At 39.4% G+C, this 15,952-nt stretch overlaps 1 protein-coding gene across 13 annotated transcripts in view; it reads left to right on the forward strand.

Annotated features, from left to right (window-relative positions):
* LOC117412304 (inositol 1,4,5-trisphosphate receptor type 1-like) overlaps positions 1-15,952 on the forward strand; it is a 171,396-nt gene that overhangs the window by 42,134 nt on the left and 113,310 nt on the right. For all 13 annotated transcript variants that reach the window (XM_058988874.1, XM_058988877.1, XM_058988876.1 and 10 more), the window contains exons 8-16: positions 406-489; positions 1,085-1,231; positions 1,763-1,858; positions 2,845-2,889; positions 6,070-6,224; positions 14,279-14,378; positions 14,707-14,867; positions 15,083-15,224; positions 15,421-15,579. In XM_058988874.1, coding sequence (XP_058844857.1) covers positions 406-489; positions 1,085-1,231; positions 1,763-1,858; positions 2,845-2,889; positions 6,070-6,224; positions 14,279-14,378; positions 14,707-14,867; positions 15,083-15,224; positions 15,421-15,579 — 1,089 coding nt within the window. The remainder of the gene's footprint in view (positions 1-405; positions 490-1,084; positions 1,232-1,762; positions 1,859-2,844; positions 2,890-6,069; positions 6,225-14,278; positions 14,379-14,706; positions 14,868-15,082; positions 15,225-15,420; positions 15,580-15,952) is intronic.

A 15,952-nucleotide genomic window follows, 5' to 3' on the forward strand; every position in this document is an offset into this window, starting at 1 on the left:
CACCAAAGCTTTTGATGTCTTTTACAGTTTAATTCCTTCCAGAAATTACCTATTTTTTTTACCTCCCATGAGCCATTTAAACCCTTTAATTAGCTTCACTCAAATTGAACAATGTAGCACTGGATTAAACTGGTGTACATAGGTGTTGGCTAAGCCGTTGAAAAATGATGTAAAAAGATATAGCTGCAATCTGTATGTTGTATTCGCTGTGCCCATGCATGTTCAGAAGCTTTGTTGCATTTCCTTCCTTCAGCTCCAGAACTGACTTCAACACCTGGTGGTTGCTATGTGACAGGCAGCATTAGCATTACAATTGCTAAATGAGTTGGTCTCAATGAAATGTACATCTTATTTGATATTCGTGTTTCACTTATGATGCGTTTTGTGTGTGTGCTTCATTTTCAGGTTAACTCTGTAAACTGCAATACCAGTTGGAAAATAGTTCTGTTTATGAAATGGAGTGACAATAAGGAGATCATATTAAAAGGAGTAAGCTGCTTTAATTTTGTATTAATACACTTTTATTTAATTAAATCTGTCCTTTTGATACCAGTTTGACTGCTTAAAGGGATTGTAGCTGACAAAATAATTCCGTACATTTCACATCATGCACATCCTTTCATTATAGTTCTCTTAATTGTGTAGTTTTGAAAGAAATATACGTCTTGGTAACCATGTATTTAATTTTGTAACATGATCTCTGGTACTACTCGGCTAAAGAAATCTCAGTTTGCAGGCCTTGTTTTCTGATAGTCTTGCACTTCCTGGGTCATGTCACCTAGAACGTGAAATTGTCCCCACCCCTTCAGGGCCGCCTTTCTGTTTTTTGTAACCAACCAGCTGCTTCCTCTAATGACTGAAATGCTGTGCAGCCTGTAAGATGCTGGACCCTGAATCGGATTTGCATTTGGGTATAATGAGTTTGTTTTTACAGAATAGAAATGTATTTGTGTTCTATTGCTAATAGCAACAGGACTAATTGGCTGATTTGCAGTGAACCTATAGAGTAATGTAGTTTGAGATTGAGGACTTCCGAATGTGCGTTTTCTTCTTTTTGAATTTTATGTTTCACTCGCACCTTCAGGGCGATGTTGTCCGATTGTTCCACGCAGAGCAGGAGAAGTTCCTGACTTGTGATGATCACAGGAAGAAGCAGTATGTCTTTCTGAGGACCACTGGCAGACAGTCAGCTACTTCAGCAACCAGCTCCAAAGCACTGTGGGAAGTTGAGGTAAGCAGCAGGTTGATTCCAAGTCGCTGGGTAGGAGGGTGGAGGTGTGTGTGTGTGTGTGTGTGTTTAATAGAAATCCAAGGTGGGATTTGGAAACCTGTCTTGCATTACTGTAGGAGTACACAAGATAGACTTAATGTGGTAACAAAACACTGAAACACTTAAAACATAAGAGTATTTACAAATGGGGCCACCATTTGTCTCATATATGGCTGTCAGGTTCCTAGTTGATTGATCTGTGTGAAGCGTCTCCTTCCTTCTGTCCTAAATCTCCACTTAATTTCCAGCGGTGTCCTTTTGGTCCTGGTTTCTGTACTGTGCTTAAGGTATTGGGTTGGGTTAACTATGCAAACTCCTTTTACAAATTTTAAAGATACAATACACCACGTGCTTTTGGGGAGATGTCTTTTCTCTATCTTGCATTGACAGTTTGGTGCAGTAATTTAGCAAAGCTGCATGAAAATAATTTAACGATGTATCAAGAGTCGTCTCTTGTCCTTGATGCATTCTAACGGTTTTCTTTATTTGCAGGTGGTCCAGCATGACCCTTGTCGGGGTGGGGCTGGGTATTGGAACAGTCTGTTCAGGTTTAAACACCTTGCTACGGGCCACTACCTGGCCTCTGAGGTGAGATGCGTCTTCTGTGTTTAATACATGATCTGAATCATTGGATCTGGTGCTCCCGTGGGTTAGGGAGACAAAACCGGCAGGGATTTTCTCCTCATCGTTCTACTGCGAACCCTGCTGTCTAGGTACCCAATGAGCTAAAAAGCAGACACCTGCTGGCCTTTGTACTCCAGAGGGTGGGAGCTCGCTGCCCTGTTCTCGAGTTCCTGGGTGTAAAGAGGAAATTGGCTCTGTCGTGGGATCAGAAGATGCCTACTGAACCTTCAGGTTTCTTGAGCTGTGTGGGGAATTGCAGTGGTGGGGAGGGGGATTCTTGGACATTCCAAATTGGGGGGGGGGGGGGGTGAAATTGGGCACACTACATTTAAACACACCTGCAGTGCACTCGTATGTGGATATTATCACTTGCAGGGAATTAAATCCTTGTTAATTGTGGAAGTGGTTGTAAATTGTTTCATCTCTAATGTCACTTTGCAAGTTCTTCAAATGGTGTGCTCTTTGATGAATAAATTAGTTAATAAATATGACCCAGTCAACACACCCAAATACTGGCTAAATTGACGTCAATGCTCTGTAAATTTGAGAGGCTGTGTGGTCTGTTGAAGTATAAATCTCACTGTTGGTAGCAGAATGTCAGCATTTTATAGTTATAAATTCAAAGGTTAAACAATAAGAAAATAGCAGTGAAACGTTTAGCCTGGTGTACACTTAGTTTTCCCCGGAGGTTAAAATCCGAATAGAAATGGAGAAAATCGACAATCTAAACTCAATATATATGTTAAGTATTTATACAACCACCTTTTTAGATTGCTCTCCAATTCACCTTCTACACATTTGTGAACTCCCATAAAGATCCCTGGAGAATGCCTTGATTGGCTGTTGGCTTGTAATGACCAGCTCGACACCCTTTTACACATTTTCACACCTGTAAATTGCCTTGGATAAAGGTGTCTGCCAAAAAATTGTGTTCATTATCTTTTTTCCAGGTTAACCCAGATTATGAAGAAGAGTGCCAAGAGTTAAGATCTTCGGTGAGTACCAGGATGCACATATGCATATTTGTTTTATAATATATAAAGTTTATCAAATGTTAAACACTCTAATAGGGCTGAATTTAGAAATACTAAAACATTTAAATTACAAACCTTTCAACTAGAAGTCTTTTTCACTAGATTGACCTTTGTTACACTGATAACTGATCAATATCGCACTAATGGCAAGCCCAAGATTTGTGTATTGATGGGTCTATCCAAATATACAGCAGCTTGATCAGTAGTGGGCTTGCCAGTCCTAAAATTGATGACTTTATCCAAAGTAACAAATATTACATTTCCATATAATGTCCCAAATTACCAGCTACACAAATCAAATGACATTAGAGTTCCATCTATATCTGATTTAACACAGACTGCTTTACTTATAGGTGTAGCAGGTACAGTATTTCAATGATTTTAATTAGAGCCCTTGACAAGCCAAACTAGTCTCTAGTATGTTGGATTTAAGTAGTCCGTAGATGACCACAGGGCATTCACTTTTTTCTAATAACTGTAAAACCCTGATTTGGCCTTTTCTCTTCAGGCCAAATTTTAAACTGTGGTGAAAGGCTAGTGAATTTAAATGAGAAATGGACGTGTGTTTGGTAAGAAGTTTGGTTTAAATAAATCTAGCAGTTACCCAGTCTCACCACCAGATGTCGGACACTATCAATTAACTGAAGAATGGCTGCTGACAGGAGACTAATACATGTAGTCAATAGATGGCAGTCTTTAACCAGTTTTCCAAAGATTGTACCTGTTGTACTGTACATGAACGTGTTGAATCAAACTAAAACACGCCACGAATATCATGTATATTGCATTTAGATAAGACTGTTTCAGTAGCAGCTATAAGTAACTCTATTACTGATCACCAATAGCTGCCTCTTTAGAAAGGAATTCCTGCTACATTGTCATGGATCAGAAGCCAGGTCATGGGGACCTGCACAGAAGTTCTGTCCCCTGGTTTGTGGGGTTATGCAACAGCAATAATCTTGGGCTTTCGCAGCCAAAGCTGTGCCAAGATACTTTATATATGAACATGTGAAATGCCATTCTAAACTATGGTAAACGGGTTAAAGTAGAAAGGAAGATGCATAAATAAAATCATTAAGTAAAAAAGATATTTCATTCACATTTGACGGAATGACATTAGTTGTTTTAAAGAAAAAACAAGCTTTTAAATTAATTTAAAAAAGCCTATTTCAGACCAGAGTGTAAGAATAGAAGCTGAAGGCTCTCTTATCAGAACTGCTTGTGAGATTAGGGCAGCAGTGTGGAGTAGTGGTTAGGGTTCTGGACTCTTGACCGGAGGGTTCAGTCCCTAGTGGGGGACACTGCTGCTGTACCCTTGAGCAAGGTACTTTACCTAGATTGCTCCAGTAAAAACCCAGCTGTATAAATGGGTAATTGTATGTACAAAATAATGTGATATCTTGTAACAATTGTAAGTCACCCTGGATAAGGATTGTGTAAGTAACCAACATGCCCATATCTTATTGGAAAGGAAGGATTTGTTTTTGCATGCCAAGGGGTTTGTACGATGTTAGTCACTCTGTTTAAATAGCTGTTGAGTGACCAATTCATTTTAAAAAAGGTGCACTTGATTTACAAGTTCTGTAGAACAGAAACACTTGTCTCGTATCCCTCACTCTCTGCATACATGCCACCTTATTGTCTCTCTACTTTGACAATATACTGAGTGGCATATACAGTAGTAAGTGGCTTAGTTATATTATGAATGTTTGCCTTGATCTCCTTGGTTGGGTTTTTAGCCAGTAGCATGAGCATGTCTGCATTGTTCATCCAACTGGCCAAAAGACTTGCTAAAAAAAAAGGTGAAGGAGCAGATAAATTAAAAAAGACAAGCCCACATGCTGGAGTAATGTGTAACCAGTCCATTAAGTTGTCAAAGTACAGTTGGTTGCTGTGAGATCAAATAGTTTGAAATTAATATACACCATAATATATGTCAATATAGACAAGGCCCTTTTGTTTTAGTTACATGTCCCGAGAATTTTTATTTGTGTGTGTAAAAAACAAAAAACAAAAAAAAACAGGTTTCTGGGTAAATACAGTAACGTTGGGGGACAGAAGGATCGAATAAAGGCAGTTAACCACTAGGTTGAACCCGTGCCTATGGGAGCCCACAGAATGTAATGCGCTTGACTGAACTTAAATTTGAAGCCAAAAACGCAGCTAATGTTGAGAACATTACCTCTCCTGACACTTGTTTAGTGTGTGTGTGTGTGTGTGTGTGTGTGTGTGTATATATCATTTTATTAATGGTGTTGACTTAAAGCAGTTTATTTTATTTTTTATTAAATTTGGCCAAATGAATTGCAACTAATTTAACAAGAGTATCTACCTTTATGTGAAATATACTTTTTTTTCAAATACTACATTGGTCTAAATTTTGAATGAAAATAAAAAAAAGAAACTTTAAAGCAAAGGTCTGGTAAGCAGCAGAGGCTGTTCAGTGTAACTTTCCCTCCCCAATTTTTTAAATGTCTGTTCAGCTTAAAAGAGTGTTGGAATGTTGTACACCCCCCCTCCATTTGAACTGTAGTCTTTATGAAAAGATCACTTATGCATAAATTGTATTTAGGTTCAAGGCATATGATTAATGGTGAGACAAATACATTTTCTAATTTGTCTTAAGATTTCCTTGAGTGTAGTTTTATACAAAATCAAATCCTTGAAATCTACTTAGTGATTTAATATCCTCCATAATGACGTATACAGCTCTAAATTGTTTTGTGACGTCCAGTTCCATTTTGCATGGTTCTTCAGGACGTTGCTTCTTGGATGCCGCATTCTCCCTGCTTGAAATTAAAATGCACTGGGGGGAAAAAAAGCTATGTCAAGTCCTTCTGCTCAAAGAATGGAACTGTTCTAGTTAATCAATCTAATGCAGTATAAGTTGTTCCACCATAACCCCAGATTCATTTTTTCCCCCCTCTTGCACGTGCACATGCTGGTTTTGGTGAAATTGTTTATAAAACTCAGTCAAGTAGTCAAACCATTTCAGCCTTGTCTTTTGAAATGGGTGCACTAATCATGAAACCAGCAGAACCGGCAGTCTGTTTTTCTTGACCTATGTTTTTGCCTTCCAGTGTTTGTGCAGTTGTGGATGAGACGCTGTGATCGGTGGGTGTTTTGCTTGTGTTTTCTCAGATGGACTCTGAACAGGATGGCTTGCGCGTGCGTCTGCGCACAGTGCTTGAGAAGGTGGTGTACACCCTGGTCTCTGTTCCTGATGGGAATGATATCTCTTCCATCTTCGAGCTGGATCCCACCACACTGAGGGGCGGAGACTCGCTGGTTCCGAGGTACAGCTCACAATGCGTTCCCTTATTTGTTTGGGACTGGAAGCTTGTACACACAGAAATCAACTTATGGGATGTGTTCGTCCGGTCAAATAAAAACCAAATGGAATATCTTCTGAAAATAACGTTTTGCAGTATAGGGTTAAACTCCGCACTGTAGAGCAGGTCAAGGAAAGTCAATGCCACTGAAAACTGCAGACTACCCTGGTAGTATAGGAATGATAAACCCCACTCGGAACAGCAGACCAGTACACTAATCTAATGTACCAGCATTTTATATTTGCCCATTTTTATTCGCTTCAATACCACATTTAACTTCTTGACATATCAATGATACAGATCTTGTTCACATAGGCCTATCCATTTTACTTCCTGTATACAAGCAATTCAATCTGATGGCAAAAAACCGGATGCCCAAGTAGGCCAGATTAGATTACTTTTTTTTTTTTTTTTTTTTAACTAGGCAAAAGGTTTAAGAAATGACGTGCAAAGTCAAAACATCCTCCTTGCATTTCATAAATATTTATAAATCCATTTTACACTGTGGGCGTAAGGAACGTTTATTGTTCTTGTATCAAAGTAAGCTGTAAATAACATTTTGCAGTATAGGGTTAGTAATGGGTGGTGAAACACAGTGGCTTCCTGGAATGGTAATATAACCATAAAACAAAAATTAATGGTGGTGGGTAAACGATGCCTTCTGGCTTGTAGGCATAAACCTAAAAAATGCAAATTAAGAAAAATCCACATTCTTGACCTGTAGCTAAGACCCATATCTTTTTGTATGGTGTTGACATTTCTAGCTTTTTTTTTTTTCTTTTTATGCATCAGCTTTTGGAAACTCTAATACACAGGCGCTACTCCATGAGTGCTGCACGTGAACCAAACCGCTAAACTAAATGGGGATGTCATGGTAGTAAATTGACGGTATGGTAGTTTCAAGCCATGCTATAAGTGATAGTATTGCAAAATGATGCCACAAACTTAACTGACCCATCCTGGTTGCTCGAGGTAAATTTGTATTACTGTCATTGGGGGAAAAACTATTCTCTTCATCACCAATCCTTAGGCTGTTGGTTTAGGATTGTAATGTTAAACTTGACAGTGCTGGATTCTGCTTGGATGCAGTTTATGGTACAACATGAATACAACATGTTTACGCTCCCTAATACAACCGCTAATCTTATATTGGGTTCCTGTTTTAGCCATTACACTGCATGTTCAGGAATATAATTCAGTTGTGTCATTTGTTCATATTGACCCAATAAGATCAGTACTGGTGCTACGATTTACTGGGCCCTGGTGCAAGACTGTGAAGTGGACCCCCCCCCCCCCAAAAAAAAACGTGCTGCATAACGAAAGACAACATTTTGAAAATAAATTAATCGGCAACAAAATCTGAATCTGTCAAACGTATTTTCCAACAAAACCTATTCTAACGTTAATTTAAGGTGACTCTGAACAAGACAGTAATCAATCAAGTAACAGTACAGCCAAACATTTTAATAAATCAATTGTGTAACAAGGTGTCTCAATTCGATTTAATAACTAGATATAGTTAATATTGAAACATTAATAGTTTCAAATTCGTCACAAAACGCATTAATCCTAGGCATCGGTTAGATTTTTAAATTTGTAAGTACAAAACAAGTTAGTATGAAAACGTTTCTATAAAAAACACGTCTGCATCTCAACTTAGCCCGCAGTACAAATGCATTTGTTACAACTCCTAAGCAAAAACATCAGTCTATGAACACACTTAACAAATTAATATCCCAAAAGCATGTGGGTTTTTTTTTTTTTTTTTAAAAACCATCCGTTGCTTTAAGGTGGAATTTCGTGAGAGGTTCAGCTTTTTCGACGTGGAAATGGAACAAGTTTTAGCCTTTACTAAATTTAGTTCATTTAGAGATTTAGGGATGTTTGACCATTGTGATCTCTTTTTTTTTTTTTTTTTCTTCAGACAGAGTTCCAAGCAGTAGTTATATGTAATAAGAAGCTATGACATTAATATTATTGGTCAAATATATAAAATATCTTTGGTCACGCTTTATTTTAAGGGCTGTTTTTTTTTTTAGTTTATTAACTGTTAACAAACATTGTTAAGTTTTAGGTTAGGGTTAATTAAAAACCTGATTTTAATTTGCTAAACATTACTACAGTAACAATCTGAATCGATTTCAAGCATATGATCAACTGGGTATTGATCATCCATAGGGCTTTGGTGTTTGCAGTTTTAGCTGGCCTATTATATATTAACTAACAGTTAACAGAAAATAATGTAAATTAGCATGTTTATTAGCTGTTTCTTAACAGTTAATAAACAAAAGAACTGCCCTTAAAATAAAGCGTGACCAAATCTTGCTGTACAGACCATCGTAAATCGAGGCTACGTTTATTGTATTTTGCCAGTATTGCATGTACAGTTGTGTAATATACAGTGAATTAGCAGCACAACTATGGCAAAAAGTTTTGCATCTCACTATATAATGAAACAATTTTGCTTCATGGTCGAATGCAGCCTGCTGAATAATGTTACGGTATCGAGCAAGTCACTTAACCTCCTTGTGCTCCGTCTTTCGGGCGAGACATAGTTGTAAGTGACTCTGCAGCTGATGAATAGTTCACACACCCTAGTCTCTGTAAGTCGCCTTGGATAAAGGCGTCTGCTAAATAAACAAATATTATTAAAATATTAAATCCAACAAAAAAAATGTACATGAAATAAAACTTTTGGCCATAGCTGTACCTGCGGGGTTTGACAGTGTGATTTAGACGGCACCTCTATTTCTGTCTACTCATTTAAAGTGGGCTCAGAAAAATAAAAAAAATTATTGGGCTGCACCCCCCCTGATGCCGGCCCTGAATAAGATTTATCTTAACAATCAGGATGTAATATGGATTTTAAATGAGACAGGGGGACCGGGTTTTTAGTGTTCAGTTAGCTGTCTGTATTTCAGTGAAACAGAGTACAATAAACAGTTATGTGAAAAGGTGTTTTTAATTTTGAAAATAAGTAATCAGGAGTTCAAACCTAAAACAAAGTAAGCTAATGAGTGCCAACATGTCAGATTTTATTAGTCTGTTTTTATTGTTATGTGATGCAGCCTGTCAATACTGCTGTGTGCCAACAGGAAGGGCAGGGTCCCGTGATGGCATCTGCATTCTCCCGTGGCAAAGCTATTTAAATACGTGAGGAATTTAATGACCATATTGTTTGGAAGCCAAGCCCCGTGGGAATCTGCGGTAGAAAACCCCCATCTCTGTTTAGCTTGGAAACCATGGCTACCAGACAGTGTGTAGGTGTAAGTCACAATAGTCATTGATCCTGAAGATGTGGTAATGCATTTTGCAAACAAGTTGCTCTGCATCAACCTATTCAAGCAGATGTACTGGAGTACATAGAATTGACATCCACCCACTTTATCAGGAACTAAATCAAATTGGCATTGATTTGTTTTTGGTGTGCTTCTCAGGTTTATTAAGCCATTAAATGATAGTGTGAACGCCAGAATTCAGAGATGGGGTGAAGAGAATCGTATAAAATAGAATGTGCTTATGAGCTAATCCCCACCGCCTGCACTCTATCTACCTTCACTCATCCCAATTTGCCTGGTGTGTCGGAGAATAATTCCATTATAGGCATTTACTCATGTCTGAGGGGAGTTTGCATGAATTGGAAAACACTGCCAATAACTCGTGAACCTTTCTTCAAATCGGTCGACAAAATCTAACTGCACCCTTCACTTTCACCTGTGACATAAGATGGCGCTGATATTAGGATCCTGTGACTTTTTTTGGTTTCTTAATGATGATGCTTCGAGATATTGGCATCATACTTGGCACACATGTATTATGTGATTCTCTCTGTCAATTTCAGTTGTGGCTCTTGTACAAGAAATTGAGCCATTCCTGCCAATTATACAAAGCTGCTGCTGCTTCCTCCACAGTTTGAAAGCCTGGCATCAAACCATTCGAGGTAGTGACTTCATGTGTGCTAAGTGTGTTGGTGACATTTGGATCTTTTAATTTTAAATTATGACTCGATTAGGTCACATGTGTAGTTCATTTAAAACAGTAAGAGAAAAGGAAGGCCTAGCCACAAATGCATGAGACTTTAAGATGCCTAATTAAAGGACAAAGTGGTCTAACATTTTCACACAAGTGTCTGTTTCTATATCACTGATTTTACTGACTGAAAAATTAAAATTCACATACCCAGTGGTTTTCATGCAGGTAGGTGTATATAAAGGATATAAATGACAAACCTTGGTGTAATACATTTGCACACTACTGTACTTTACAGTATTAAATTCAAATTCTGATACGTTGGTTGGGGGGGGGGGGGGGGGCAGTGCTTATGATCTGAAACTAATTGCTATATATACATGGGTTTCAACTTATTGTTTGTACTTAAGCAAACAAAAAGGGCTAAGTTAAGCTGTGCAAAGATGCCAGTAGCTGGAGCTGCCAGTAGCACATGAGTGTGTGTTTGTTCTGATGGTGGTGCCGTGCATTCTAAACCTCCAGACGCATTTCACGGCTACCCCAGACTACTTGTGAATTCAGGTACAAGTTTGGGAAACACTACCGATTTGCAAAACTTAAGATGCTCACTGTGTTTGTTAGGTTACATGCCAATAATGCTAGTTTTGAACAAATAACTAATAATAAAGAACTCATTCATTGTAATCCATGTTGCTGTTTTTTAGTATGTGTTCTTTGTTTGGGAGAATTTGGTAAATGGAAAAGCACTAAATACCAGTACTGTACTAGTGAATAACGCCAGTACAATAAGGGGAGAACGCTTCGTAAATACATATATTTAATTAATATAATGACAGAATAGGACCCATCCGAGTACAGTGTGTTCATAGTAATTACTAATCCCAAACAATATCCTTTCTTTCACAAGGTATTGGCCTACTGTGTGTTTAGCATTTAGGCTCAGTTCACCGCTGCCTCAGGAGCGGCGAAGACAACCGCTTCTTTACACACTGCAGACGCACCATGCAGACACCACAGAGCTACAGCGTTGGAGGACAGCGCAGCCCTGGGCATCTTACAGGCAAGCCCGCAGGCGCCCGGCCAGACCACAGGGGTTGCTGGTGCGCAGTGAGCCGAGGACACCCTGGCCGACCTAACCCTCCCTCCCCCCGGGTGGCGCTCGGCCAATTGAGCGTCTCCCCCTGGAAGCTCCCGTCCTCGGTCGGCAAAGAAATAGCCTGGACTCGAACTCACGACGTCCAGACTGTAGGGCACATCCTGCACTCCACGTGGAGCGCCTTTACCGGATTCGCCACTCGCGAGCCCCAAACTTTTTTATTATTTTTTAATTTACATTGGAATATCTGTGCATTTTCATTTGTTAGTTTGGCTGGCTTTCTAGCCTGCCTGTGTGTGCGAGTGGATTGATATGTTTATGTACTTTAAGTGCACAGTAGTTATTGTCGAAACAAGCCCCAATTATAATTCTGTATTAATAAAGCAGTTGGAAAGTACCCCGGCTCCCATGCCAGCAAGTGTACAAAACTCCTTTTATACGCATGTGGTCTGGCACAATTTGAAATGCCTGCTGCTGAAACAGTAGTGCATGCAAATTCATGGTGCCTGTGTTTACTTTGGATGTAAACCAGAACTAAACAAGGTACCAGTAGGTCTCTTTGGTGTTGAACAGGAAAAGCCTGTCGGTGATTTTGACTCTGCCATCAAACCTTGGCACTTAGAATTAAGATCGTAACCTTCACCCAGAAGATGCCAGTCTATTCTCGACAAATGACTTGAACAGGTGGGGGTTATGTAGCTTTGGGTTCCCTTCAAGGGCAACTACAAGCCACAGTACTTGAGAATTTATAAACCCACCCTTTAATTAGAAGCTAGGGAAATCTGTAGGTGCCTGTGTGCTCTTCTGTGTATAAAATACTGCTAATCAGATTGTGGGAAGTTATTGAGTGTCTGATTTTTCTGGGAATTAAATCGAGTGAGAACAGACCAGAACTGTACGTTTTCTGTTATGTTCAGAAGTATTATTTTGGGGGGGGGGGGGGGGGGTGACCAATACATTGTAGGAAAAATGAGCATAAATTGCCTTGGAACAATGAATAACCTGTATTTGGTAGTTAACGTGCTAGAGAGGAGCCAATGCTATTGTTTTAGTTGTCTTCTCTGAAACTTTTATTGTTTTGCACATTTGTCATGCTTAATGCTACTGTTTATAAACCATAAAATCTGAAATATGTACATTGTGGGAGCTGCAATGTAATTTGAACATGGAAAGTTGGTAATTCCTAATAGATTGAAACTTTTTAAAGCTAATTTTATCCTGAGCCTTTGATCGGTTAAAGAATATTAACTGTTGATTTATTTACCGTCTTTATACAGGCCAGTGAAGGGGTGTGTGTGTGTTTGTGTTCGTTCGTTCCTTTGGTGTTGCCAAACCCTCTTCTAGCAGGTTTTTACTGGAACCCGTCCAGCATCTCCACATGATTAGTCCTGATCCCTGCTGGATTATACCCAGTTTAGATGAGTTTTATATACAATATGTTTTTCATTATGGTTGTGACATGAAGTCTCCCTTTGTTGCAGTTCCACACACACACTACTATGCCTGAGGCATTTTTATTTATTTTATTTTATTTTTTTATAGTTAAATAACCAGTAGTATTTAAGGGACATTTGGCACAACTAGACCGTATCGGCGGTTCCTATAGTCTGAGATATTTGACAGAGGAAATATTTACTTTTAAGTTTGCCACAGTACAAACTGAAGTAACAAATCCGACCTGGATTTCTGTCCAATTGCTTACCCAAAATAAACAAATTAATTTTATGTTGTGCTTTGCTGTAGTGACACCGCTTTCTCATTCAGACCTAGTAGAAGTCATTTAACTTGATTACAGCAAGTCAGGGACTCCGACAGAACTTGGTTTCCATTGATTTGTTGTCAGAGCTGAGCGCCGTTGTCCCACAGCTTCAAATGTTTATGAAGGCCCAATTGGTTACTTCCTGTTGCAGTTTTATGTGCCGGACAGTAGCCACAAGCAGTGTTCAGTTTTAGGGGTTTTACTAAAAACTTGTTTTCATACATGCAGAAGACAGATCAATGTCAAATAGTACACAAGCAAGGCAGATAATTCGGCAAATAAATACACATACCTCAGGAACAGTCCAATCAATAGTGCACTGCTAGTATTGCAAATAAATCCCAACAAAATAAAGTGCTGTTGAAACAAGTGCATCAGTGTCAAACAGTAATTAAGACATTAAAAGGTACCGAGGTAGTTAAATATATGTGGGGGTTGTGGGGGGCAGTGCGGAGCCACATTTTGCTTTTCAAATGGTCTGCCTTTTTTTTTTTTTTATGCGTCTTTTAGTGGCAATCTTTGTTTACCAGCCTTTTGACCTCTGACCTCCCTTGGCAGGTAAATGTTGATGCAAGTAAATTTTAGTTTTTACCTTCTTTCATAATTCAGCCCTTAATTCCACTTGATTTATACATATTACAAAAAAATACACAATAAAAATATGCATTTTTAAAAATACAACACAGTTGTGAAAAGGGGGCTTGTCAGCTACATATCAATAGACTGGTCAATCAATCACATCCTTGTTATGGTTCACATTAACAGAAGGTTGTGTGCAACTGAAAGCAGCACTGTCACTTCAGAAGGGGCGTGATGGTGGGTACCCGTACCACTGGCTTGTCCCTCAACACTGGGGCTGCATTGACCAATGTGTCCATCAAGACAGTGCCAGGTGTTCCTGGAATTTCAACCTTTGCGGAAAACCGCCAGCACTGGGAGGAGTACAAATCCGCTTGCAAGCGGGTGGAATGTATTGTAACAAGCAACAGGTTTCAATCCCAGAACCCTACAACACTGGAAAAGACCCCCTGTTTCCACCTGATTGTGTTGGGACCTCTGTGGTACTTCCCTCTCCCAAGGCCTTTCTGTAATTATTTTTACCAGTCCGTGTATGTATCACAAGTCCTTGGAAAAAGCACATTGAGAGACTTGTTAAGCCTGTGATGTATTGGTTCTCTTGTACGCTTCTTTTAGGAACTCATATGTGCGACTGAGACACCTCTGTACAAACACCTGGGTTCACAGCACCAACAACCCCATTGACAAGGAGGAGGAAAAGCCTGTTATGCTTCGAGTAAGCATTCTCATATTAATTCAGTCATGGGCACGTTCTACTGACTTGTATTACTTGCTTCAATTCAATTCCTATGTTGATTACTGTTTTTATTCATTGTACCATCTTTATTTTTATTAAACTGCCAAGAATATAATTTGTTTTGCACAGTAGAAGTTGTATGTCGTAGTGAAATTTAATACAGACAATATTGTGGCCAAGCCAATTTTCATTCTGTTCTCCAAGATCAGGAATGGCTAATCAAGGTATATAGCTGTGTTTGAGTTTCAGAAGTCAAATTAGTCTATTTGACTATTAGAAACATTTTTTTTTTATTGGTGTATTTCAGATTGGTACGTCGCCGCTCAAAGAAGATAAAGAAGCATTTGCCATCGTCCCCGTTTCACCGGCTGAAGTGCGAGACTTGGACTTTGCCAATGATGCCAGTAAAGTGTTGGCATCGATTGCAGGGAAGCTTGAAAAGGGAACCATAACGCAGAATGAAAGGAGGTATGACTTCACAACGTGAAAATTCAGAAAGCTGTCCTGAGTCCCAGCTGGTCAGTCACGACCTGTCTCATGATTTTGTAGTCTGCACTTCCTCCTTTCTTTCTCGTGGTGTAGAGTATGATAAGAGTGTGGGATGCATAACAGTTTTCGATGACGCAATAAAAAAAAAACACGGAATTACTTTTGATGGCTTTTGATTTTCTATTTTCTTGCAGGTTTGTAACCAAGTTGTTGGAGGATTTGGTGTTTTTTGTTGTGGACCTTGCCAACAATGGCCAGGACGTTCTAGAAGTGATGGTCAGCAAGCCAAACAGAGAACGGCAAAAACTGATGAGGGAGCAAAACATTCTAAAGCAGGTGAGCTAGCTTTGACTGTAGATTAACCCATGTACTTTTGAAGCAATGCTGCCCTTTCTCTCAATCCACTGTGCTCTCTGCAATGTTCAGACCATGTAATATAGAAGCAATGCAGCTCTGTGCAATATTCAGAGCATGTACTATAGAAGCAATGCAGCCCTTTCTCTCAATCCACTGTGCTCTGTGCAATGTTCAGATTTTCAAGCTGCTGCAGGCCCCATTCACAGACAGTGGGGATGGACCCATGCTCAGGCTAGAGGAGCTCGGAGATCAGAGACACGCTCCCTTCAGGCACATATGCAGGCTGTGCTACAGGGTGCTGAGGCACTCCCAGGAGGACTACAGGAAGAACCAGGTAATGGGTTTCTGCAGGGGCAATGCATGCTTAATACACATAGTGGAATACATAGTGAACTGCAAGCCCCCCCCCCGCCTCCCGAGTTTAACAGTCTTGCGGTTATTCAGCAGGTTCATCATCAATAAGGCTTTAAATGTCCAGTTGTCTGTCAAAATAAACTACCAGTACAAACCATCACATTTGCTATGTGTCCCTCAAGTTTTATTGAGGAGAAGTTCTATCGGATAGAATGTTTCTTCAATCCGTTGGAAGTATGCATGTATTTCTGAAATATCCACTTGATCCGAGATGCTAGTCATCCAAGGAGTCGGCTGTTGTGCAGTTTATTTGTCCCATTTAAAATAAGTGCATGTTTATGGATTAATGTTTT

Source organism: Acipenser ruthenus, chromosome 16 (assembly GCF_902713425.1).
Source record: "Acipenser ruthenus chromosome 16, fAciRut3.2 maternal haplotype, whole genome shotgun sequence".
Taxonomy (NCBI): Eukaryota; Metazoa; Chordata; class Actinopteri; order Acipenseriformes; family Acipenseridae; genus Acipenser; species Acipenser ruthenus.